The sequence below is a fragment of the Aulonocara sp. 'chitande type north' Nkhata Bay genome, linkage group LG10, assembly GCF_057382095.1.
Source record: "Aulonocara sp. 'chitande type north' Nkhata Bay isolate Kocher_YH1m ecotype deep benthic linkage group LG10, A_spYH_male_GT1.1, whole genome shotgun sequence".
In the NCBI taxonomy this organism is placed as follows: domain Eukaryota; kingdom Metazoa; phylum Chordata; class Actinopteri; order Cichliformes; family Cichlidae; genus Aulonocara; species Aulonocara sp. 'chitande type north' Nkhata Bay.
The window spans coordinates 5824659-5852573 of NC_141353.1; the positions used below are offsets into that span (position 1 = coordinate 5824659).

The 27915-nt window shown below is 40.5% G+C and overlaps 2 protein-coding genes across 2 annotated transcripts in view; both read left to right on the top strand.

Annotated features, from left to right (window-relative positions):
- opcml (opioid binding protein/cell adhesion molecule-like) overlaps positions 1 to 27915 on the top strand; it is a 442688-nt gene that overhangs the window by 16962 nt on the left and 397811 nt on the right. The window lies entirely within an intron of this gene.
- Positions 2688 to 4683, top strand: LOC147320085 (uncharacterized). The gene is made up of 2 exons (XM_086307910.1): positions 2688 to 3110; positions 3999 to 4683. Exons 1-2 carry the CDS (start codon positions 2851 to 2853, stop codon positions 4267 to 4269), a joined length of 531 nt encoding a protein of 176 aa, XP_086164036.1. The 5' UTR covers positions 2688 to 2850; the 3' UTR covers positions 4270 to 4683.

Here is a 27915-nt window from a genome sequence, read left to right on the forward strand (position 1 = left end):
AAGTTTCAGCCGTGACTGGACCGAAAGCAGCAACTGCTCAGCTGACCGAAGGGAACGAGTGGGGACGTGGGGCTTCAACAAGTCAGACAAATAGATATGTACCTTCTAACTTTAAAAAATGATTTAGATTTTTAAAAACGTTTTATTTTCAGACATATTTCAGCTGACATTTTCAGATTTCTGCTTTAAACTATCAAAACTATTCGTCATTGATAAAGAGTCAGAGCTCTTGAATCATATCTATCTGATTGATTCCAGTCAGTTTTTGCATGTAAATGGGGAGTAACAGTTAGTCATGAGTTCCACAGTGTTCTCTGCTAGGACAAATACTTCGATTGGAGTTAATCTAATTATATTATTACTATATACTCATGTATAATCTAAATAAAGCACAGTCATGGATAACCCCTAATCTCCTACTTCTGAATTCAGATAAAACAGATATTTTACTCAGTTCTAAAGATCTTAGAAGATGGCACTACCTTGCCCCCAAGTAAGACAGGAATTTTGAAGTAGCTTTTAATCAGGATATGTTCTTCAGCAGGCACATTTGAGAAATGATAACCAAAAAATCACCAAGTCTCTAATCCTCATTATTCTCAGCTATTCTTTAACCAACAACCACATTATCTCAAGCACCAAAATAATATTGTGTAGTTTCCCTCATACTTTGAGAGCAACTGTGACCCACTGGGCCCTGGACACTGGACCTGTGGGTGTTCTCTGCTCTCTGGCTCTGAAATGTTGGGAGCTTTGGGTCCTGTAGTATGTACGGCAAACCCAATGCGGACCAGTTTTGTTCCAGCACATCCTGCAGATATGCAACTGGATGCAAATCTGAGCACTTTTAAGCTGGGTCTTGTTGTGTTTTTAAAGTAATTCCTTTGCATTATGTGTCAAAGTAACATCCACATAAATAACTCCCTTAAAACTCTATTGTCACACACAAATGTTACTTACTTCATCTGTCACTGGTTTTAAATGTTGAACCTATTTCTAGATATCTCAATTTCTTCTTGTTTTCTCTGTCCACATTTAATCGAATGTCTCTATTAGTGATGGGATTTCCGGCTCTTTTTAGAGAACCTTTTTAGAGAACCTTTTTAGAGAAATTAATTAAAGCAACAAAACAACCTGAAGAGCCGGTTCGGAACCGAAAGAGCCGGCTCTTTTAAGATAAGATAAGATAAGATAACTCTTTATTGTCATTGCACAGTCATACATAGTACAGTAGTACAATGAAATTGGAAAACTGTTCTACGTCGGCACTACATATAACACAACACGACACGATATGACACATCACAACGCAACAAACAACACAACACAGTATATTAACTTAGTATAAAAAAGAAGAAGTGTATGTGTATTGCACACTGTTAATATTGCACATTAATTATTATTGCACCTTGTTATAAATATAAATATTATTATTGTTATTGTTTTAAACATTGTTACCTCCCCCCTAAAAAAGTCCAGGGAGGTAGCCAGTCAGGTCAGCTATTTACATTGATCAGGGCCATTGCTCTGTTGTAAAAGCTGTCCTTGAGTCTATTTGTTCGGGACCTCAGCAGCCTGAACCTCCTGCCAGACGGCAGCAGCTTAAACACCCGGTGTCCTGGGTGTGTGCAGTCCCGTAGGATGCTGAGTGCCCTCTTGAGACAGCGAGTGCTGTACAGGTCCTTCAGGGAGGGAAGAGGATGTCCAATGATTTTTTGGGCCATATTGATGACCCTCTGGAGTGCCTTTATGTGTGCTGTGGTGTGTGCTGCGCTGCAAACTTGATGACTGTGTTGTCTGGGTGGGAACTAACACAGTCATGTGTGTACAGAGTGTACAGTAGGGGACTCAGTACACAGCCTTGTGGAGAGCCGGTGTTGAGGCTGAGGGCTGAGGAAAGATGAGGCCCCACTCTAACTCTCTGTACACGGTCTGAGAGGAAGTCTCTGATTCAGCGGCAGGTGGTAGAAGGATTTGGCTCTGAACCGGCTCTTCAGGTTGTTTTGTTGCTTTAATTAATTTATTATTAACAACAATATAAAATTATGCACAAAAGGAATTACTAATGTAAAAAATGGTGGTTTTATTTATATATGTTTATATATAAATATATACAGTGGCCCCTAGAGACAAAACACGTACAAACTCCAAAACACATTTCTAGCGTTAACTGAACTTCAAAACAGAGCTACCTAGATCACTTAAATTAGGCGATTGAAAGCATATGTGTAATGTTTGTGTATTTGTACACAAGCACTCATATATATTCAAATAATTTAAAAAAAATTTTCATTTACCTGTTACTACCACACACCAAATCCGGTCCTTGGTACTTGCTGGCTTGTGTAGCCTCTAGGTAACAAAAGCTCAACACTGGGCCTAGCATTCTGGAGCACTTCTGTTGTGTTTTGTACTTGCTTGTGACTTTGTACATGTTTTGGAGTTTTTACGTGCTTCTCTAGGGGCCACCGTAAATATACTTTTATTTATTCACTCCACATAAAATGTAATCAGAATCAGAATCAGAATACTTTATTGATCCTTGGGGGAAATTATTTTTTGTTACAGTGCTCCATTATAAACCAACATTAAGACAAGACAGACAATACACTAACTAACGGTGTGTTCACACCGAACGCGATGGACGCGAATAAAACGCCCCAAACGCCCCTAATTTGACGCGTGTACATTCGCGTCTCAACGCGTGTCCAAGAAAAATCCATCGCGCGATATTTTGACGCGCGTGAACCGGAAATGTGGGAGGAATGTGGGAGGGAGTTGTGCCAGACCGGTATCTTTGCAAGATGGCAGCTATCGAGCTAGCGCTTGAAGAGAGAGTCTCCCTTCTCTATGTACTGTGGAGAGCAGAGCAGCAGCGTAAAAGACGTCCTCGCCATACCTGGGTCCATCAGGTCCTCCAGAGGCATGAGCAGTTTGGTGAGTTTCACCACTTGCTCCAGGAGCTGCGCCTGGATGACGGCCGATTCCAGCGCTATCACCGTCGGCCAGTTTGAGGACCTGCTTTCCCTCGTCGGTCCCAGCATTGCCCGCCTAGACACCAACTACAGACGCTCAATCCCACCTGCAGAGCGCCTGTCCGTCTGCCTGAGGTTAGTAAAACTATTTAATACGGTAGTCCTTTATTGATATCTGTGCTAATATGCTAATCCATCCAGTTATACACTGCTAACATGGATGTGCTATGCTAACAGTGAATGCTGTCGGTGTTTACTGAAAGCAAACTGTGGTACAGAGACGACTCTTTATAATATTTCTAGTGATACTCAGAAGCTCTCATCAAGTCCCGATTTAATTCGATTTATGCTGTTATCAGTGTTTGCATGATAGCATGGCTGTGGTGTCACATCAATGTATGCGCTCGGTGTTTGCTGATATCAAACTGTAGCATTAGGACCACTGAGTTAACCTTTGTAGTGATACTCACTCCTTTTTATTTAGACCTGGTTTAATTCTGGGATAGTTGAATATTTGTATATAATCCCTGCAGCTGTCAGACTCTATAGCAGGGGTCACAGCCTTTATTAAAACAGAGTTAGATAAAACTGTGAACAGTTTGGTTCATCTCTAGTTACATGGTTCTATCTTGATAAGCTGTCTTATCACAGATAAATTTTTCAAAAATATTAATGATTTAAGCAAGGAAAGGGCTACATGTCAACACACAACTCTTTATTTCTATTAATGTCTCACTTCATTCCTACCTGATTGACATGTTTAGGAATTATGAGTGATTGGCTCACTGTAGTTGTGAAAGTTGCTACCAATCAAATTATGATATGTTAAAGTTAAAACAAAACACAACTGTTTTAGATATTATGTAATATACATTTTGTAATTATCCTTATAATTACAAAATGTTTTATGTAAGATTTAAGTTTTGTGATTTATATCTGACATCACAAAAGTATTTTGGAATTTGAATAATGTATTTTGTAACTGCAGTACACATAATACTGATTTTGAACAATTTTGTCCAGGTTCCTTGTCACCGGGGACTCCTTCAGGACCATCGCGTTCAGTTTCAGAGTCGGTGTGTCCACGGTGAGCCAGATCACCCCCAAGGCAGCGACGTCCATCTGGGACTGTCTAGTGGACGACTTCATGGCTGTGCCTTCACCTGGAGACTGGCGCTCCATCACAGAGGGATTCCAGGAGCGCTGGAACTTTCCTCTGTGCTGTGCAGCTCTGGATGGGAAGCACATCCAGACAAAGGCACCCCATATATCATATAGGAGACACACACATTGATATACACTAAATATTCATTTCATTTCTTTTTTGTGGTGCCCAAATTGATGCACCTGCTTGATTTTGTTTAAACAATTATTGCACACTTTCTGTAAATCCAGTAAACTTCTTTTCACTTCTCAAATATCACTGTGTGTGTCTCCTGTATGATATTTAACTGACATTTTTTATTGTAACAACCAACAATTTATACAGGAAAATAATGTCTATTAACAAGGTTGCCCAAACTTCTGCATCCCACTGTATCAGTATATTTTGTCATTAGTATAATATGAAATAAATTCTACATGTGTCAAGTTGTGTGCCAACATTTGCTGTGTAGTAGAACTGAGACATTAGTCATTATAAACATTTATTTGAAATAATATTAAAAGTCTCAAACAGAAAAACATTAAACATAAATATATAAAATATAAGAATTTACAGAGACAGGAATAAAAAGGACCAGCTGCTCTCCAGAGCAGGAACAAGGCTGAGGAGGAAATGCTCCATTGGAGACTGGTGTGGCCTCTTCAGGGACTCCAGGATGGCCAGCTCCACCGCCGATGGACCGTCCTGGGACCCGTCCCTCATCTGCCTCGGAGCCGTCCTCCTCTGTGGGCCTGTAAAACAGCACAAAACACAAAGAAATGAGAAGGCTGCTACTAGATTTTAATTTCAACATTGGAAAAAAAAAAAACAATAACAGGATATAATCAGATTGGTTGTAGATATTTAGTAAAGGTGATCACAGGCAATCCCACCGACTAAAAAGGTATCAGTGCTTGCTGTACATATCTGTGGGTGCAGCAGCAGGAGCTCAGGGACTGGGGATGCTCTGCTGCAGAATCAGTTGGTTCTATCAATACAGTATTAAATGTTAACAGGTTGGATATAATAATCGTAGAGTAGACAGTGGTCCCTCATTTATTGCAGGGGTTCTCAGAATAACTAGCCCCTGGTCACAGTTCTCACAATTGATTCTCAAAGTGCAAACCTTTGTAGATTGCAAAACGTAAAAGTATTATTATGCCGCTGTTTGTCTTCATCTGCCCGCCACTTTCGTGCGCCTTTTTCCCTCACGGTGCAGGTGTCTATTTCCGAATGAGGCTCATAGTTATGGGTGTTTTTGTGCTGTTTTTTCTATTGGACGCGATGATTATCAAAACCAAACGTGATAAATTTGGCAAGCGCAGGAGATTTGTCAATCAGGCTGCAGAATGCAATGCTGTACTGTGCAATAAAAAATCAGCGAAAAAGCAAAGCAGTGACGGATGAACAGCGGGACCACTGTGTGCTGTTTATTAATAAACAATAAAATATATTCCTAAATGATAACATGCATAAAAGCAGAACGGTATTTGTACGTCAGTGGGAAAATAGCGGTGGCTTGCTAGCTTTTGTGCGGCTTCCCCGGGTCAGTGAAAACTTTCAAAAGAGAAATGAATGAACTTACCAGGTTGCCCGATCTCTTCACATATCTTCCTCCAAGCTCGGTCCTTTTTATTCCTGTCTCGGTACTGAAAGCAGCTGGTGTTGTACAGCTCCGAGTTGTTTGCTACCGCATTGATTAGCCTTCCCCTCCATTGAAGTATGAAAGGCTTTGGCTGGATCTGCCCCTTTGACCTAGGTAACAGCCACGTCACCAGGCTCCTGATTGGTTGTCGCGGCGCGATTTGACGCTGGAGTTCAGATTTTCCCAACTCGAGCGGTAGACGCGAAACGCGCGTATGCACAAAATGCAACACAAAAACTCACGCGCGTGGTTTTATTCGCGAGTCAAACGCGCCAGACGCGCTACACTGACGCGCGTTTCACGCGTTTTGGCGTTTTCGCGACGCAAATCTGCTTCCGAATTTTCGCGGGACCCGCAATCGCGCGTCATCGCGCCTTTCCATTGACTTTACATGTAAACCTGACGCTCTATTCGCGTCCATCGCGTTCGGTGTGAACACACCGTAAGAATAGTACAATATATACATATATATACATACATACATAAGTCACTCATAAATAAATAGCTGAAAAAGAAACATGTGTAGTTGTAGCAGCAAACAGTGTGTTAAGTGGATGCGTTGTACAGGGAGATGGCCACAGGCAGGAAAGATTTCCTGTGTCGTTTAGTGGTGCTTTTTGGTAATCTCAGTCTCTCACTGAACGAGCTCCTGTGACTGACCAGCATGTCATGGAGTGGGTGGGAGGTGTTATCCAACATATAATAATATAATATACCGTATTTCCCGGACTACAAAGCGCACCTGAATATTAGCCGCACAAGCTAAAATCAGGGGAAAATCCTGTTTTGTACATACATTAGCCGCACCTGACTAAAAGCCGCAGGTGTTTCAATGTTGACTTATCATATGTAAGAGAATATGCACAAAGGGAATTGTCAGGAAAGAGATGGCTGTTTGGAGACACACCCCTTTTATTAATATTTTGAAAAACAAGTTATGGGTACATATTTGCACATGTAGTACATAACAGTAACCTATAGCACACCAGAAAAATAGATTCGGACTACCTTTTAGGCTCAGGTGCAGTGACACAGCTTTAACAAGAAGAAAAGTCAGTCATTCACCACCATCTTTCTCTTCTTCCTGCGCAAAAAACCACCAAAGTCCTCTTCTCCAGTGTCGGATACGAACAGGCTCAGGATGGCTTCGTCATCCACTCTCCGCTTCTCTCCTTCGTTGTCACTTTCAAAACAAAAGAAATCCTCGTTGTCAGTGTCGGAGTTGAACACCCTCAGAAGGGCCGTGGCAGTGTCCTCCTCTCCATCATGCAGCAGTCCAGCCCTTCAAAATCCGTTGGTGATTGTGGATGTTTTCACACTTTTCCACGCTGTCAGAATCCACCGGTGGAGTTGAGCATAACTTGCTTTTCGCAAGTTTATCGCCACTCATCATCCACGCCTCTCGCTGAACGCGTAGCGCTACTTTGAAGTTTGTTTTTCGCGCTACTTCGTACGGCACTACGTTGCCTGGCGGACGGACATGTGACTAACATACCACTCTTGAACCCCGATCCTTCCGCTAGGCAACGTAGTGCCGTACAACAGCGGAACAAACAAAACAAATCGTCTTACGATATGACAAAAATCATGGACAATCCATAGAAAAGCCGCACCTGACTAAAAGCCGCAGGGTTCAAAGCTTGTGCAAAAAGTAGCGGCTTATAGCCCGACAATTACGGTAATATAATATAATAATAAATAAATCGTATAATACAAAAACCAACTATTCACAGTTCAACTTTTAACTATTTAAATTTTCAGCTTTTTCCTTTTAAACAAATTTAAAATGAAACAACACAAAATGCTGCAAACCACAACACAATTAAAAATAAATTAAAATATGAAAACAAAAAGAACATGCATATTCTCTGTCATATAGGCCTGCATGAATAAACTTTCTGAATCGTTTATCATCCGCAACTGAAAATAGTTGTGGATGATTACTATACCTTTCTAATGTGAGGTTGTTGCCCTGGCTCTCTTTCTATCTCTCTCCCTCCCGCTCTGTTCCTGTGCTACTCAGTTTAACTACCGCCCCTCCCCCCTCTGCCCAGCGCAAAGCACAAGGCTCGCGTGCGGAGTGAAGCGGGGAAAAAAGTGCAAGAGAGAGGGTGAGAGAAAGATTTTTAAAAAAAAGCACCACGGCTCGCGATAAGGAGCCGGCTCGTGTCGTTCACGTTAAAGATCCGGCTCTAAGAGCCATTTCGTTCGCGACCGACACATCACTAGTCTCTATATATCTTTATCTATATGGATAATCTATATAACTAGATACATTATCCACAGCTATATTTGAATTACATCACTGTGATTGTGCACTTATAAATGGTCTTTGAGTAGGCTGTATAACTTAGAAGTAAATTAAAACTAAATGTCTTTACGACTTCTCTTTCAGAGACATTTTAAAGGTCAGGAAATATGTATATTTCTTATTTAACTCAAAGTCTGCCCTGTTCATTTGCATTTTCTATAAAAGAAGTAGCATAATATGATGTACAAATACTGCAGGGATACTGCTACACAGTCAAAGCAGAGCATGTTTTTTTTTTTTCATGTGCACAGCTTTATGAGAGACTCCAAAAGGTCAAGAACATCAAACTTTTCAGAGCTGAACAGAAATGTGAAAAGGATAAAGGATAAAGATTTGCTTCAGGAAGTTACCACATAAAGGAAAACTGACAATAGAAACAAGAAAAAGAAGTCAAAAGAACAGGTGTCAGCTGGAGTTCAGTTACACACTGTTGGTGTCATACAAAATATTAAAGTACTATATGTAAAACTGGAGGCACCACCTTGACTTTGTAGCCTTCAAATAGCCTTAGTCATTTGAAATAAATTGTGGTGGTTTTAACATTGATACTCAAACCTCTACAAGCACCAATGTCAGAGAGATATAAAAATATCTAACATCTATCTTTCATAAACAGTATTCATATTGAATCAGGAACACCATCTACAAAGCTGTATAAAAAAATTACCCACAGAAATGCTTCTGTTCGGATGCACAAAAGCTAGAGAGGTGACGAGGTGAAAAAGTCAGTTACATCAGCAGTGAGCAGTACAAACACTATGCGCCAGAGCTTCATTACTGAGAACCCTTTTTTAACACAAATCATGAAACAGCTCTAAAGGTATGTTTTAAGGGAGAGCAGGAAGGATGGACAGGGATATTACCCAGTCACCTAACTGAAGTATTAAAAATTATGATGAAATAAGAATTTTACCACTATACATAAATTTGCTTACAGGGTAGTTATTAATTGTTATCTTTTTAAGAAAAGAATATATACCCAAAGTTAATTAAGAAATCCAGTAATGTTATTATGGAGATAGAGAGGAAAATGGAGAGAACAGTCTCAACAACACCAAAATGAATTTTTTACATGAGAGAATACTGTAAATTTCCACTTACAAAGTTGGTCTGGTTGTTTGCTTTACTCTATCTTTTCAGTTATTGCAATCGAAATCATTGTATTTCAGTAATATTTAGAAAACTTTTTTTTCATGCCATAAAATCTGAAAAAAGGGTGAGCAAGATAGTGGTGCATGAGGATGCAGTGGCTGTAAGCTGTCTGTTTAACAAAATATTCCAGCCGTCTCACAACCTACTGTTGGATTTTGCAAGACCACTGTGCTCTGCCTGGAGTGCTGTCATGTCTGGGAGACTGCGGCACTGGAGATGAGAGCGTGTGGGTCCAGGTCTGGCTTACCTCAGAATCAGAGAAACTTTAGTAATCCCAGAGGGAAATGTGCAAATATACATTGGGGGGGACGTGAGGTAAGGAAACAGGAGTGCAGTAAAGCGTGTTTAGTCCGGTTCAGTATGTGTAGGTCTGACCCAAGTGGATTAAAGAGTCTGATGACAGTAGGAAGGAACGGCCTCCTGTGTTGTTTCCTTAGACAGCAAGATTGAAGGAATCTTTTGTGGAAACTGCTCTTCAGATTGCCCAGTGTATTATGGAGGGGATGGGAGTCATTGTCCATGAATACCAGCAGTCTTGCCAGCATTCTGTCACTGACCACCTCCTCCAGGGTGGCAAGTTTCATGCCAACAACAGACTTGGCCTTCCTGATAAGTTTATCCAGTCTGGTTGCATTCTTTGCTTTGATGCTGGCACTTGAGAATGGCACAGCAAAGAAGATGATGCTCGCTAAAGACTGATAAAACTTATGAAGCAGGCTGCTGTGTTTGCTGAAGGACCTGAGCCTCTAAAGGAATTGAAGCAGGCCCAGACCCTTTTTATAGACAGCGTCTTTGTTGGTAAACCACTTCAACTTGTCATCCAACTGGACTCCCAACTAGCTGTAGGATGTGACTATTTTCAAATTAGTCCCACCAATGCAGATATGGGAGGGCAGGGATTTGTTCCTGCCAAAATCCAACACCAACAACTCCTTTGTTTTTTGCCATATTCAGCTGCGGGTGCTTGCTAGGCTAGTGAATGTGACTGTAGCTCAGGTAGTAGAGTGGGTCACCTACTAACCAGAAGGTTGTTGCTTCGATCCCAGTCTGTTGCAGTCTGCATGCCAAATATCCTTGGGCAAGATACTAACCCCAGGTTGCTCTCCGATGCATCCATCGGAGTGTGAATGTGTATGAATGTTAGTTAGGTAGCACTAAAAACCTAGCAAAGTGCTTGTGTGAATGGGTGTGATTGGGTGAATGAATTAGTTGTATAAAGCGCTTTGAGTGCTCAGATAGGAGTAGAAAAGTGCTATATAAGAACCAGTCCATTTACCATTTTCAAATCCCTGTTACCAAGAATCTTCCTTACAAACATGTGATCCATCATTCACAAATCAAATGCAAAAATGACGTGCTGATGGTCAAAAACAAGTGCATTTGTGACTGTCATCATGGAAACTTGCCTATATCTGCTTGTTTCAGATATGACAGTTCAGCTAACTGGCCGCTCCTTGCAACGGCGAATACAGTAAGAGAAGGGCAGGCGATCTTTGAATCTATGAACGTAACAACTGGTGCACTAACACCACCACATTTAGAGCAACCAAAAGTAGGTGTGGCAGGGATTATAACACAATACAGAGTACAGATGCAATGCTCCGGTGGCTATCAATATTGATGCCCTGCTGCATAAAGAATTAAACAATTTCTTTGAGACACCCTGCTGACTCCACACCGCTAATCTTCCCCCACAGACCTCCAACCCTCATCCACTTATTTTACATGAACACCAATAAAAAAATATTTCAGTTTCTGAGAACCAAGACAAGAGAAGTTTTCAAGCACTCACTTGGCTCCTGAGTGCCTAAAAGCTAGCTGGAGCTCTCAAATCTACCTGTTGGGGGAAAAAAAGCTTTGTGATAACTACAGTCAGTGGAAAGCTTGGGGCAGCAAATAAAGCAGGAAAGCAACTGTCTGCTAAAAGCAGAAATCCATGGAAGGCAGTGATGGTGCAATCAACAGGAAAAAAACACCCCACTTGAAATTTTAAAGGGTTTGTTAAGTCGAGTGAGTCTTCAGTTTGGTAAAAGTAGCACGTGTTTATGTGTGTCCATGTGTGTGTGTTTGATGTATGGTGTATAGCTGTATTTGTGCTCTGTGAGCAGGACAGTCATCTTGTGTTTGATCATATCAGGAGCACTGCATGGCCATTTTTCACTGTCTGCCATTATTCATTGATGAAACAACAATTTCCGGGAGCCAACTCCACCACCTCCCCCTACATCACCAAGACAGCTCTGATCTTTTGCTAACAGGAGACCCCTGAGCCGAATGTGAAACCTGCTGGTTTCTTATAAAGTTCACAACAACAATGTCATCAAAGGGCACTAATAGCTACACACTAGATACATACAGTCATTATCTCACATGACTGGTAAAACTCTCTACAGGATGATTTAACCAGTTTAATCTGAAATTATTTACAGAAACTCGGCCATATTTTTCATGTGTAACCTCAGTGCAGCTACAGTGAAAGTACGCATGATTCACAGGACCCTCTGTTCTCATTTTAGTCCCATCAGCTGGCCCTATTTTCTCTTTCAGCTGTCATATCTCATTTGGTATATCTTGCCCTTGCCAGGCACTGTCCCCTTGACACAGTGTCACTGCTGTTGGAGCTTTTCTGACATCCTCCAAGCAATGATGAGGTCATAGTTACTAAAGAGGAACATTTTTCCAGTGGGCAAAGTCAGAGAGGGTGACCCAGCTGATTGTAAGGCTTTGAAAAACATGCTCCTTGTTTTGGTACATGTACTAGCTCAGGCTTATTTTAGATATAGTACAGTCCAATTGATAATAATAATAAGTTTGACATGCACCAGCAAAGCACTTACAAAGTGGCATTAAAACTTTTTGAAAATATTTATGAATTATATACAGATAAGGATGCAATTATTAGCTCCCCTATGAAATTTAAAGTTTTGTCCAAATTTTCCCAAGTGTGTTATTTTTCTGAGCAAGGGAATTTAAACATAGCTTTTCTAAACATACTAGTTTTCCAGTATGCTTAGAATTCTGCAGTTTTTCTTGAATTCTTCAGAATTATTTCTAATTGCACACAATAACAAAAACAATTACCAGGGTCAATATTATTAACAGACTGGAAAACAGACTTTTTCTTGATGCATAACACAAACCACTGCTATGCAATGATATGCTTTACCTTAATAATGCTCAATGCTTGTAAAATCAAGCATCATTTGAAAAACAAGCTTGGCAGAAGCAAGAAGCAAATGATTTCAAAGACTCTGGAAAGAAAACTATTAAGCGATATGACTAAAGACCCCAGAACAACTGCCAAGACACTAGTTAATGACTTAGCCAAGTCAGGAACTGTAGTCTCATAGAAGATAATCACTAGAACCCTAGAATGGACTGCGAGGTGGCGAACCAAGAAAAACTTCTTCTGCAGAAGAGACAACTTCAAGCCATGAGTATTTTAAGGACAACATGATGTACACTGAAAGTGTGTCCTTTGAGTTTGAATATATCTCTCCCTTCTTTTTTCAAACATAAGTTCTCATTTCATTTCATCTGACCAAAGATGTTGTTATACTCGACTGTGTATCTAAATCTCTTTTACAGTGGTGGTATTGCAGTTGTTAGAGTACAGGACACACATGTAGAGTACCTGTTCAATAAAGCCAATTTAACTTATTTTAACTGATTTGCTAAAAACAAAAGTGATTTCTGTTTCTCCTAATACACATTAGAATGATTTACTAAACACAGGTTGCAACAAATAACACAGTAGCTAATACGTCAAATAATGTAATTATTATAGAAGACCTTTATGAAAATGTGTGGTATTAGTTGAGCTAAAATAAAGAAGGTAAAAAAAAAACAGAGAGCTCACTGTGAAACACACTGAACAACTCATTGTTTATATTTTAAAATTCACCTCACAGGTTTCTACAAAAATAGAGGAAACACATTTTAAATACATTAACCTCCTAAACCCGAACTCTTCAATGGCATGCATTTTTAATTTATCTTTGATATTTGGGCTGATTGGCACCCGATGAATGTAAAAATAAAGAATTACCAGATTTTTTTACCTAATTTTTGTTTCTGAGAAAAATGAGATCCACATATGAGCATATTTGTTTAAAATTTCAATAGAACAGTGGCAGTATAATGTCCTCGTAAGTGGATATCAGGCCCTTGTAGAGCAAAATGTAGTATTTTGGTCTAGACAACCCAAAATGTGATGTCCACATTTGTGGACGCCAGGTGCTAGGAGGTTAATTATTGTGGAACTAGAACAGTTAAAGTTTATCATATTGTCCACATCTGCCTCCAATCACCAGACCTGCCGTACGATGCGCCAGACTGCAGCCCTTCACCTCCTCCGCTCTGCTCTGCAGGTCTGAAAATTATCCGATTTCACTTTTTATTTACTCAGATTAATTCTGGACTCTGTGCTCAATTCAGCTATGCTGCACAGCCATCAATCTGCTTGGTTCTGCATGCACACTCCCTATTCTGATCCACTATTTTGCCAAAAAGTCGAGGTTTGCTAAACAATGATATTTTGGGGTGTTTAGTGTGCGTATGAAGGCTTACCTTGAAGCACAGGCTACAGGCTAGTGCTTAAACAATGGAAAAAACAGAAACTTTATCCAAAAACCTCTCATGCTGCTTTCCACTTTTTCTTTGGTCATTTTAGCCTTTTTGGCCAGGGTGAAAGGAGTATCTGCCATCAAACAAGAAGACAGCATGTAACTACGACGGTGTTTGCTAGTTCACCTTACATGCATTAATGTAATAACGTGGTTAGCCTACTCAACGTAAATTACACACGAACAACATTAAGCCACTCACCCAGAGAAGAACGGCTGCTGCTACCATCATCATCCATCATCATTTCTGCTACACTGGCAGGACTAGGGGCCAGGACTCTCCTCTTCGGGTTCTTGGGGGATGTTGCTAACTCCGGGTCCGCTAACAGGCACCACACCCACAGTAGATGTGCTCGGTGTGAGGTCTTGCAGCAAGCTATCAAATCCGGTGCATTTCTCGGCTTTTAAAAAAACGCTATGTGTCGCCAGGTGTTTCATGAGATTCGAGGTGTTACCTCCTTTGCACAGTATCACCTTAAAGCACTTGTTGCAGGCTGCTGAGATTGCATCTTTTGCTGTGAAGTACAGCCAGACTTTTGACCGCTTCGTCTTGGGCATTTTTAATCTGTAGCTCTGCTCTAAAAGAATGTATGTACCTGGGCCCGCCTACTATCCTTGGAAAAGTAAAATGATTGGCTAGAATCCAAAGTGTATGACATCTCAGGGAAAAAAAAGCACCGAAATAAAGCACCGAAATATGCGCTGCTTTTCAGCCTGGTTACTACCGTTTATGTCAGAACCGGTACCCATCCCTACAGGTTGCTGGTAAACAAGATCTTTGTGTTAAACTAATTTTTCTCTGCCACGAGTGTTGACGCTCTTTTTTGATGGAGACCTGGATTCGCTCTGGTGAGTCTCTTCCCTTTTCTGAGCTTCTCCCACCGGACTGTGCCTTTTTTAGCTCCCCAAGGCTTACTGGTACAGGCGGCGGTTTAGCCTCGGTCTCTAAATGTATATACAAAGTCCGACAGCTACCCTCTCCTTTCTACCTCAGCTATGAGGTTCAACTTCAGGAGATGACTGCCTCGCGAACTACTGTTTGTTGTGGTTTACCGGCCACCTAAATATAATAAGACTTTTATTCATGAATTTGCTGACCTTCTTGGTTTAGTTATTTTTAAATATGACTGTGTGCTTATTGTTGGTGATTTTAACATTCATATATCTGCTGTAATGACGATTCATTAGCCAAAGACTTCCTTGCATTAAGAGATTCTTTTAATCTCGCCCAGTGGGTTAACCAACCAACCCACGCTAAGGGCCATACTCTCAATTTGTTTTTTTCATATGGCTTGGACATTTGCATTAAGGATATAAGCAATGTTAGGATTTCTGATCACTTTCCTGTTATCTTTGATGTTAACTTATGTAATTATGAACCTCACCCTGAGGCTCTCTTACACCCTACATGTATAATTAATTCTGGAACTGTGCAGAAGTTTTCTATGTCTACTCTTAAAAGCCTTATCTCTACTTTTAAGATTACGCTTAAAACTTTCCTTTTTGCTAAAGCATATAGTTAGGGCTGGACCAGGTGACCCTGAATCCTCCCTTAGTTATGCTGCAATAGACATAGGCTGCCGGGGGATTCCCATGATGCATTGAGTTTTTTCCTTTCCAGTCACCTTTCTCACTCACTATGTATTAACAGACCTCTGCATTGAATCATATCTGTTATTAACCTCTGTCTCTCTTCCACAGCATGTCTTTATCCTGTCTTCCTTCTCTCACCCCAACCGGTCGCAGCAGATGGCCGCCCCTCCCTGAGCCTGGTTCTGCCGGAGGTTTCTTCCTGTTAAAAGGGAGTTTTTCCTTCCCACTGTTGCCAAAGTGCTTGCTCATAGGGGGTCATATGATTGTTGGTTTTTTCTCTGTATCTATGAAGCGCCTTGAGGCGACTTATGTTGTGATTTGGCGCTATATAAATAAAATTGAATTGAATTGAATATGTCTTTTCCGAAACTTGCCGCCTCCATTCCCGACTGCTCCCTATTTCCCATGGTTGATGAATTTGCTAGCACCATTTTTTCCACATGCTCCTCCATCCTCAATACTGTTGCCCCTGTTAAAATGAAGCGCCCTAGATCCTTTTGTTTAATATTGTTTAATATTTTCAATTCATTGGTTAACCCCTGTCCTGATATGCCACTATCGTGCTCTCCTACTCTCTGCGAACAATTTCTAACTCACTTTATTCATAAAGTTCTATATCTTAAGTCCTCGCTCCCTTTAGTGTCAAGTTTTATTCCCACCTCTGCTTGTTCATCATCATTCCAAAAGTTTGGCCGGTGTCACTCCATACTCTCAAGCGACTTATTGACCAATCAAAGAATACCTCTCCTGCCTACGATATCCTTCCATCTCGTATAGCTACCATTACTGTCCAAAATACTTGAGAGGATCATTCTTTCACAACTCCAGCCGTATTTGGATGCGAATGCCAATAATGATAAATTTTGGTCCGCTTACAAACCCTGTTATAGTACTGAAACAGCGAGTCCTCAATGACAGCCTTCTGATTGCTGACTCTGTACGCTCTTCAGTCCTGGTCCTACTAGAGCTATCCTCGGCCTTTGATATGGTAGATCATAACATCCTATTAGCGAGGCTTGAACACACAGTTGGCATTACAGGTGCCACCCTAGATTGGTTTAAATCATATCTTTCTAATAGATCTTTCTCGATCAATTTCGGCCCCATTTCTCCTCTGCTGCACCCATCTCCTGTAGCATGCCTCAAGGATCTGTCCTTGGCCCCCTGCTCTTCTCACTGTACATGCTCCCCTTAGGCGCAATCTTTGAGAAGTACAACATTGCACATCATTGTTTTGCTGACAACATACAGATCGATTTCGAGTTAACTGATGATCCTGCTATGTCTTTGCACGTTTTTGTGAGTGCAAAGACATAGCAGGATCAATGCGAGGTGAAAAATTGTCTTGCAGGTAACTCACTTATCCTAAATGACAGGAAAACTGAAATCATCATGTTTGACAGTAGTATCCCCCGTGGCCAACTCCAAGATGCCTTTGGTTCCATTGATAGTTTCCTCTCCGACACTGTTAGTGACCTGGGTGTTTTTTTTAAATTCGACAAACAAGTGTCTGCTGTTGTCAAATCTTGCTTCTATCAATTGTGTCTTAATAGCAAAGCCAGACATTATGTCCCGCATAGAGACCTCGAAAAGCTTATCCACGCCTTTGTGACATCTAGGTTCAATTATTGCAACTCCCTTCACTTTGGTCTTGAATGCGGCTGCTCATCTCCTTACTGGTAGTGGGCGGCATGTCTCTATCACCCCTGTCCTTGCCGACCTGCATTGGCTTCCCGTTAAGTTTCGCATTCAATTCAAAATCCTGCTGCTCATCTTCCAATTTATTAACAATATAGCTCCAAGCTACCTCATTGAGCTACTTAGATTATACACCCCCGCTAGATTACTAAGATCATCTTCCCAGTCACTTTTGTCACAGACGAGATTCCGGCTGAAGACTAGAGGTGACCGAGCATTTGCCTTGGCTGCACCCGATCTATGGAATAACCTCCCCATCGCTATCCGCGAGTCTTATTCCATTCAATTCTTCAAATCGCGGTTAAAAACCCACCTATTTAGCCACGCCTTTTTAACTAATGATTGTTTGTTAGTTAGTTTAATGCTTATTTCTATCTTTGGTCTATTCTTAACTACTTTTAATCATTTTTTAAAAAATTTACTGTTTTATCCTTTACATATATTGTTCTTTTATACTTTTATATGCATTTCTTTTGCTTCTGTGTTTTTAATGCCATTTAACCCTTTAAGACCTACCATATAACCAAGTCCGCCAGAGCTTATCTTTATATTTTTATATACTGTAGTGCCATTTTTGGGAGCATTTCAAGTTGCTTTACATCAATACAACCGCTATAGCCCAAACTTTATTAATATGTATGCATTAAATGCATAATAACAACACAAATTGCAAAAAAGTGCAATAAACTACAAAAAAATTTTAATTATTTTTTTTTTTTTACATATATGTCTAGTTAGAGAAATTTAAGAGGTTTATCCCTCAAAACTGTAAATACAAAAAGTTGCACAAAATAGTTCCCAACAACAGGAAATTTATTTTGAGTGTCTTCATAGTTTTATTTTTGAGATACACCAATTTTTATATACTGCAGGAAAAACTAAAATAAATATTGTGATGCAAATTTGCAAAAAAACAGCATGTGCATCAAAATAAACTATTACCAGCAGTGCAATTTGAGTTGTAAGCATCCTAGAAACTATACAGAAAAGCATAAACATGACTTTTAAAAATAGCAGTGTTGGCTAATAAGTAAGAAAAATTACATTAATGTTTATATATCCTTTCCTAAAAAGTTGTACATGCCTCCACCACTGTCCTCCTCCCTGCACCCAAACTGTAATTGCTAATTGCGGTGCACAGGATGGAAAAAAAAAAGAAGAAAAAAACACATTTCTATTTCTTTCTCTATGGCAGGCATGTACCTTTAGAAGCTTTGTAACACAAGTATCAACATAAGTGTTTGTTGCTCTTTGTAAGCTCTGTGATAAACTAGTAACTTGTTTAGGGTCTATCTTACTCCTCATCCAGTTCTATGCCAGACAGGCTTCTGTGTCACATAACACAACAATCGCAAAAGGTTGAACCAATGTATACATGATATAATAAATAATATTACGCTCAAAGTAGCAGAATTATCCTAAATGTTGATCTTGTATACCTTATCCAAAATTAGTATAGCAATATTCCTGTTACAGACATTCACAAACTAGTCCTTTGGCTGCAGAAGCTGTGTTGCTTTTAGCTTGTAGTATATTTAAATTCTACAATTAGAAATACATGTGAACTACATATCCATCCAAATAACAGATAGGAATGGTAGGAAGGTAGGTAGGAATGTTGTGTATGCCAACGGCATGCCCCTATCTGCTAATAAAATTAGAGGCCACATGCTTCTCTTGGAGGACACTGCATACTTTTATTATTACATGGCTGTGAGAAACTCTACTCTCAATAATACAAAGATTGTACCAAATGGAGAGAGCTTCACTTTTGACAAGTCTTTTATATCTGTTATTCAAAAATTTGTTATTACAGACCACAGTTGACCATAGAAGTGATATAGGAATAATTATTAACATTTAATTAATATAATAAGTTACACAATAAATTACAACAGAATACATAACACTTACTTTTTTTTAAGATCAGGACATTATTAAATATATATAGTTCGTGGTTTATCTTGTTATCGGTTATTAGCTTTGTTAGTAATATATTAAGGTATGAATTGAGAGCTAAACAACTAAAAGGTTTACCAAATATCTATTAATCTTTAAACGTGGATTTGTTCAATGATCCGACCATATGTGTGTATTTGCCTCAGCTCATACAACTTCTCTTCTAGTCAGAAATATAGTCATTATTTTTTTTAAAAACAAAACAGTCTGGAAAACCACAACAGTTATTTCTGTTGATTCATAACTTTAAGCAAAAAATGAAGTAAGATTACTCAGTCTATATTTAGTCCACATATGTAGTATTATTCTCCTGGGGGGTAGATGGCTAATGCCCTTGTCTTGTGTGGTGAGCTCCTCTGAATGACTGATAGATCACAAGGGAAACATCAACTGTCAACTTGGGCTGTCACACTTGTCAGGAAGTCAGTTCATTAATCATCTAAGATGGCCATGGGAGAGCAGTCTCCATTTGGCTGAGGTCTAAAACACCTGTGGCACTGGGCCAAGCTCTCTGCTGAGAACTGAAATCAAATCTGGAAGTGCTATATGTCAAAAACCTGCTTTTGAAGGGGCACATTAGAGAGGATGGATGTCCATCATCTTTCTTCAAAGCTGGTTGACATGAAACATTCAGAATAATATTCCAGGTAACGGAAGAATTGTATCTGTTTTGAAAGAAAAAATATTTCTGAGGTTGATAAAAACTGTTGAGATTGTGCTTAAATCCCAATTTCATCAATACGTTTTGTGGGGAAAAAATTAAAAAAAACTAAATTAAAAGAACAAAAAAAACCCCTTAAAATATAATTAATAAAGGTATAGTCAAATAAATTAGAACTCATATGAATAGAAGTTTCAGGGTGAGAAAAAGTCTTTTTCATCTGTCTTAAAGACTACAGTGCCTCCCCACTGAGTCAATGACTATGTAAGCAACAGATGATGCAAATAATATGGGAAAAATCCCCTTTGAAAAAGTATGCAATGCCCCAATAGGCAAATGGAGACTGGAAACAAGTGTGACTGCTCATCACTGATTTTGTTACCTATTGAAATCCAGGCTCTGGCTGCTGGGCTGGGAGACTACTCCAGCCCAGAGTTCAGGGTGATGTTAACACTTAAGTGTTAACATCACCCTGAACTCTTTGCCAGCTTTGTGTTAGCATATGTATGCACAGATGCTTGTGAGCCCAAGTTGTGTTAGCAATATAATGCAGCTGTTTCTGGTAAAGGACACTGTACCTTTGTGCAAGAAAAATTACATTAATGTTTATATATCCTTTCCTAAAAAGTTGTACATGCCTCCACCACTGTCCTCCTCCCTGCACCCAAACTGTAATTGCTAATTGCGGTGCACAGGATGGAAAAAAAAAAGAAGAAAAAAACACATTTCTATTTCTTTCTCTATGGCAGGCATGTACCTTTAGAAGCTTTGTAACACAAGTATCAACATAAGTGTAACACAAGTTAGTGAAGTACTAAAATTAGAGAATTACATTACTTTAACACGTTGCTTTGGAACACATTACACCCCAACACTGCACAATGCTTTGAGGAACCACATGTAAGCCAGCATTCTGAAAACAAAGTGCTCTATTGGTGATATGACACAAAGAGGTCTTTTAAGATGGGACCTGCGTCACAGTCTGCAGAGCAGACCGAGTGGGGTGAGTGAGGTAGACCCAAGAGCAGACACAGGTGAGGAGACAGTATTGAATCTCAAACTGAAGATGAGCCTTTATTTGGGCTGATAACCAGAGTACAAACAAATGACACAATCAGAGCAGAGGCGAGGACTATACCAAAACCTAAACTGGGAAATACTAGAAATGTCTATGAGAAACGACTATGGGAAAATAACCATGACTATGACGACTATGAACAAGACTTTGTGCAGGTGCATGAAGAAACTCATGAATTAGCAAACATGAACATGACCTGCACAAAATCCTGAAAAACACTTAACCTGTCATGAGGGATCGAACACAGACGACATGACCCTGTACACAGGAAGACAGAGGACTTAAATACACACATGAGGTGATCTGGGGAAGTGGAGACACATGAGGAAACAGCTGACTAGAATGAACCAAATGACACCACAGTGGAAGTGAAACTAAGGCAATGGACGTCTTGATGCATGCTCAATCATCCAGGTAAGTAAATCTCCAAAAGTTGATTCTGTTCATCTGGACGTAGCATTTTGTGACACTCATCCAAGTGACTTCTTCAATCTCAACTGACTGCAGGTTAAGGCAATGAACATTGAACGCAAGACCCCTTCAAAGTAAAACAGGAACCCTAAATAAGACGCAGATGTGACATGAGCTAGACAACATGAACTATTCAGACAGGAGACATGACAGATAAGACTCACTAACCTCTAAGGGAGGAGAATTAACACAGGGATGAGACACAAAGGGAACCCGATACACTATGAAATATAACTGCAAACTAAGTATGACAGAATATAACTAGATAAACTGCAAAGAAACTAGAATACAGATGAATAGCAAAATATCATGAAACTCAGAAACACTGGGTCGCATAACCAAGGACCATGATAATCTGATCTCTATCTCTTAAATAGGACCTTTTGTGTTAAGTTGGGGTCGGCTTCATCCTCTGTGGCCCCTCTGCTTCGGGGTGTGCCACAGGGATTTATTCTTGGGTCGTTATTGTTTTCACTGTACCTTTTGCCTCTTGGCGCGATTTTCCGGAAACATAAAGTGCCGTTCCATCTATACGCAGATGACTGCCAGCTCTACTTACCTTTTAGTCATTCTGATAGTCTCCCAACTCGACCTCTGCTTGACTGCCTTACTGATGTCAAAGCATGGATGGCAAAAAACTTTTTAAATTTTAATGATGGGAAGACAGAAGCAATTTTATTTGGCCCAAATTGTTCTTCTCATACTCCAGATATTGATCTTGCAGCTTTGACTTCCCAACTAAAGAGTTCGATCACAAATCTCAGAGTTAAAATAGATTCTGCACTTACCTTTAATGACCATGTAAACGGGGTGGTAAAATCAGCATTTTATCACCTCAGACGTTTATCAAAGGTTAAGCCCTTTCTTTCCAAGCGTGACTTGGAAAGTGTTATTCATGCCTTTATTACCTCACATTTAGATTATTGTAATTCTCTTTTAATAGGGGTTGGGCAGGGCACTTTGTCACGCTTGCAATTAGTGCAAAATGCTGAGGCACGATTTTTAACTGGCAAAAGAAAATTTGATCACATCACTCCGATTTTGGCCTCTTTACACTGGCTTCCAATTGAATTCAGGATCTGTTTTAAAGTCCTTTTATTGGTTTTTAAATCTCTAAATGGTCTGGCACCTGTTTATTTGTCTGACTTGTTGAAGCCGTTGAAGACGTCCCCACTCGTTCCCTTCGGTCAGCTGAGCAGTTGCTGCTTTCGGTCCAGTCACGGCTGAAACTTAGAGGAGACCGAGCGTTCTCTGTTGCAGTGCCAATGCTTTGGAATAACCTTCCTCTCCATATTAGACAGGCTACATCAGTGCCAGTTTTTAAGTCTTTATTAAAAAACTATTTTTATTTTCTGGCTTTTAACTCTGTGGGTAACTGATATTTTTTTATTTTATTTTATTGCTATGTCTGGTTTTATTACTATGTGCATATTAGTATTGTACAGCACTTTGGTCTACCAGGTGTGTTTTTAAAGTGCTATATAAATAAATAAATGATGATGATGATTATTCAAGACCTTGTATGCAAGGAAAAGGATTTTAAACTTGATTCTGGATTTAACAGGGAGCCAATGACAACAAGTCAATATCAGCTTGGGATTCTTGCTGCATCATCTTGGATAAACTGGAGAGTTTTCATGGAGCTTTTAGAGCAACCTGGTCATAAATATTGAGTGTAGTAGAAGGGATGCTTCTCATTTTAGAGATATTGCACAAATGCGTAGGGCTTATCTGAAATCCAAGGTTGGCTTGAATCAGTTCTTCAGGCAACCACAAATAGCAGCTAGCATCACACCTAGCATCAGCAGTAAAGCATCTGTAGCTTAGAACATTCAACACTTATAACACACTGTAAGGAACAACAAGATAAGTAAAACCACACACCAGATTCTGATAGCTCCCGATTGGCTTTTTTTCTTCAAATGTTTCTGAGCTCAATTGGCTAGTAAAATATATTATCTAAACTTAACTTTTAGCTAACAAAAACATGTGACTCACCGGGATTTTTCAACACAAATAACTCAACAGATGTTAATCTTTTTGTGGTCAGAGTTCAGGGCCTAATAAAAGAGTAGCTTATTAGCATTTATATGTAATACAATTTGGTCTCATTAACTGGTTTGCAGCACTGCATACTGAGATATTTTTCCATTGCGCTCTAACACACACTTGACCGCCATTAGACGGAAGATCGCACAGGAAGAGACAGGTAATGCTTCCTGCGCACAAGACGCAAGGTTGTAGTAACACAAGACTGCATCAAAGCGCCCCCTTGTACCAATAATAGGCTATAGCTTTAGATAATGAAAAGGGATTTTGTAGCCCTGTATTTCGCATGGGTTACACAAATATTCCGAAAGTTGCAAATCACATGATTAAATTGTTGGAAAAATCAATGTTTCGCCTTAAAGTGGAAGTGAACTACAGGCCCCAATTTCTGATGGCTCCAGGATAATGTAGCATGAAATGTTATTTGGATTTCAAGTGTTTATCAGGAAAGAGCTCCAAATAAAATGAAGGAGAAAAAAAACTCCATATAGCTAAGTAATAAAATCAGTAACTCCCAGTATTGATTTCCCTCTGCAACTAAATCCCAAATAATGAAGGGTAGCAGTCTCAGTAAGCACCATGTTTGTGTCGCTGTTTGCCTAAATGCAGGTTCAGGATTTTTAAGTCATTGACTTACTTTAGACAGGATTATTCATCCAGAATTGCTGTGCGTTGCTGACCTACAGCAGACAAGAGCTTCTGGACATTTGGACTCATAACTCCAACAGTTTTATCACTGATCTCCGACTCATCCCAGAGATCTCCAGAACACCGGAGGCTGCCCACTCTCCCCAGCTGGGTGGAAGTGCACACAGACGGCGCCGAGAATGTAAACAAAGGCGAGGTAGGTGCGGAGGGCTACGGGCTAAGCTAAAGCTAACAGCACAACGGCTGCCTTTACCCAGCATTTTCCTCGCCAGTGTCCGTTCTCTGGTAAACAAAATGGATGAGATACGGCTCTCCATCACTAACAACAGACGGATTATGGACTTAAATGTCATGTTTTTCACTGAAACATGGTTGAACAACAGCTGCCCGGATATTGCTATTGAGTTAGCAGGACACCACACACACCGAGCCGACAGGCTAGCAGATGACTCCGGCAAGACCAGAGGTGGAGGTTTGTGCATTTATATTAAAAATGCTTGGTGCATGAACTCCACTACTACTGAGAGTCACTGCTCACCTAATGCGGAGTTTTTAATGGTCAAATGCAGACCTTATTATCTCCCCAGAGAACTCACTTCTTTCATACTCACTGCAGTGTATATCCCCCCTGATGCTAGGTTGGCCATGAAAGAACTTTATGCAGCCATTAACAAACACCTGACTAAACACCTCGAGGCGCCTTTTAGTGTTGCTGACGACTTCAATCACACCAACTTAAAGACAGTCCCCAGATTCCACCAACATGTCTCCTGCCACACCAGAGGGAACAAGACTTTAGACCATGTTTATTCCAATCTGGCTGGAGCCTAGAAAGCAACACCCCTCCCCCACATTCGACAATCGGACCTTCTCTCCCTGTTCCATACACCTCGGTACCTCACCACTCATCCAGCGTGTGAAACCTGCTGTGAGGACAATTAAAATGTGGCCAGAGGGGACAGATGCAGTGCTCCAGGACAGATTCAAAAACACAGACTGGAATACGTTCACCCACACAGACTTGGACCAGTACGCCTCATCTGTACTGGATTACATCTCCAAAACTACAGACAGTGTCACCGCCCAGGAACGGATCACCATGTACCCCAACCAGAAGCCTTGGATAAACCAGAATCTTCAACTCCTCCTGAAGGTTTGCAACACCACCTTCAGGTCAGGAGATGCACAGGCCTACAATACAGCCAGGGCTAAGCTAAAGAGGGGTATCAAAAAAGCCAAATACCATTACAAAAAGAAGGTAGAAGAATAATTCTCCAACTCCAACCCCCGACGCATGTGGCAAAGACTCCAGACCATTACAGACTACAGGATGTCTCCTTCCTCAACAAGCTCAACAGCTTTGATGCTTGTTTTGAGCAAGGGAGTCCAACAACTGCAACCAAAGCAGATGTGACTCCGGACCACCAACCACTGACTCTCTCCTCCACCGATTTAGGAGCGGTGCTGAGCAGGATTAATGTCCACAAGGCTGCATGTCCCGATGGCATCCCCGGCGTGTTCTCAGAGCGTGTTCTGGGGAGCTTGCAGAAGTGCTGATAGACATATTCAACCTGTCATTGGCCCACGCTGTGGTACTGGCCTGCTCCAAATCCACCTCCATTGTCCAATGTAGCTTGCCATCGCCAGTGTGTGAATGTGTGTGTGAATGGGTGAATGACTGAATGTAGTGTGAAGCGCTTTGGGGTCCTTAGGGACTAGAAAAGCGCTATACAAATGCAGGCCATTTACCATTTACCATTGTCCCGATACCCAAAAACTCCAACCCACCAAGCCTCAATGACTACCGCCCAGTAGCCCTCACCTCCATCATTACAAAGTGCTTAGGGCGGCTGGTCCTAGCACACTTCAAATCCTGTCTGTCTCCCACCCTGGACCCCCACCTATTCGCATACTATCAGAACAGGAGCACAGTTGATGCAGTCTCCATTGCGCTGCACTCTGTCCTCTCACAATAACAACACCTACACCAGAATGCTGTTTATAGACTTCAGTTCAGTGTTCAATACAATCCTCCCCTCACAACTCACCAGGAAGCTGACAGACCTAGGCATCAGTTCCCTCATGTGTAAATGGTTACTGGACTTCCTGACCAACTGGCCCCAACATGTCCGGCTGGATAACCACTGCTCATCTACCATCACAATGAACACCGGTGTACTACAAGGCTGTGTGATTAGCCCTTTCCTCTACTCCTTCTTCACCCACAATTGCAGACCTGCCGATGGTTCCAACACCATCATTAAGTTTGCAGATGACACCATGGTGCTTGGCCTCAACAATGAGGCCACCTACAGGGAGGAGGTGGATCGTCTGGCTGAGTGCGACACAAACAACCTGCTGCTCAACACCGAAAAGACCAAGGAGCTCATCGTGGACTACAGGAGGAATGCTGATCCACATTCACCCATCTACATTAAAGGTATGGCTGTGGGTTCCTGGGTGTCCACATCTCCGAGGATCTCATCTGGACGACCAACTACTCCAAGCTGGTCAAGAAGGCTCACCAGCACCTCTTCTTCCTGAGGACTCTGAAGAAGAACCACCTGTGCTCAGACATCCTGGTGAACTTTTATCGCTCTACCATCGAGAGCACCCTGACCAACTGTATAACAGTCTGTTATGGGAACTGCTCTGCCTCGGATGGGAAGGTGTTGCAGAGGGTCATGAAACAGGAAGCGGTGTCTGAAAAGGGCTGGGAAAATTATCAAAGACCCCAGTCACCCAGCACATGGACTCTTCACACTCCTGCCCTCTGGGAGGCGCTACAGGAGCCTCCGGACTAAGACCACCAGGTACCGAAACAGCTTCTTCCCTACAACTGTCAGACTCCTGAACTGTGCGTCCTGACATCTGACCCACATTAAACTCATGGACTGAACATACACAGACCCACAACCACCTATAACTGAACACACACACAATGGACAAAAACAAACAAAAGGACAACTGTACCCTCATACGCACTATAGTAACCTGGACTGAACCACCACTCACAACCACTAGCACTTTATATAACCTCTGTATAAATTTTCCACATATTTCACTTATCTTAACTGCACTACTGCAAATGGTGTATAGATAATCATTCTGTACAATACAATAATTATAATCCTACAACTGTTTATAACTTGCATAGTTTATATTTCTGTATGATTTATGATGATTTATTTTGAGGCTATATTTAGGTGCACAATAATCCCTATTATGAGTGCAAAAACATTTAATCGCTATTGGAAATATAAATAAAGCAATCACTAAAAAATAATTCATAAACAATGACATGACCAAAAAATAAATAAATCAATATTAATCCAATAAACACCAATGCCAGTTGTTTATTATCCCAAAGAAAAGCACTTTGTAGGATTATGCAAGGCAGCTTACAGACTAATATTTCTACAGATATGTATTTTTCAAAGGTTAGGCTGTTTTATGCTTATATTAAATCTTGTGTCATCTTTACAGAATGTGGTAGCGACAAAGTCCTTTAACGTTATTCATCTCTTTGGCTCAGTCTAACTCTGCAGTGAGTAATGCTTGAATATTGTGGAGAGAGGTTTGCTTGTAAGTGTGCATTCTTGCTAAAATAACTGACATTAACAGGTGTTGCGCTAATGAGTATTTTCTTGAATGTATTTATAAAGACATCCTATTTGACTTAATTGTTAGCTAGGGATGTGTATGTCCTTTGTGCAATCTAGTGAACAATGCCTGGGATAAAAGGGGTCAAAGTATTAGCGCGATCTATCTTTTTTTCTTTTTTAGCTAAATGTGATCAGTTATCCTTGCCTTTAGCTTTTATAACGAAAAGCCGTTACGTTTCTAACATACATAATTTAGGATAAATTAAACAGTTAAATAGTTTAGATTGACTATGGCTTCTTT

What these genes read in the sequence shown, in the direction of transcription:
- LOC147320085 (XM_086307910.1), top strand. Translation starts at nt 2,851, where the DNA reads ATGTACTGTGGAGAGCAGAGCAGCAGCGTAAAAGACGTCCTCGCCATA. An exon ending in CGCCTGTCCGTCTGCCTGAG is followed by an intron (nt 3,111 to 3,998) that starts GTTAGTAAAACT and finishes AATTTTGTCCAG; the next exon opens with GTTCCTTGTCACCGGGGACT.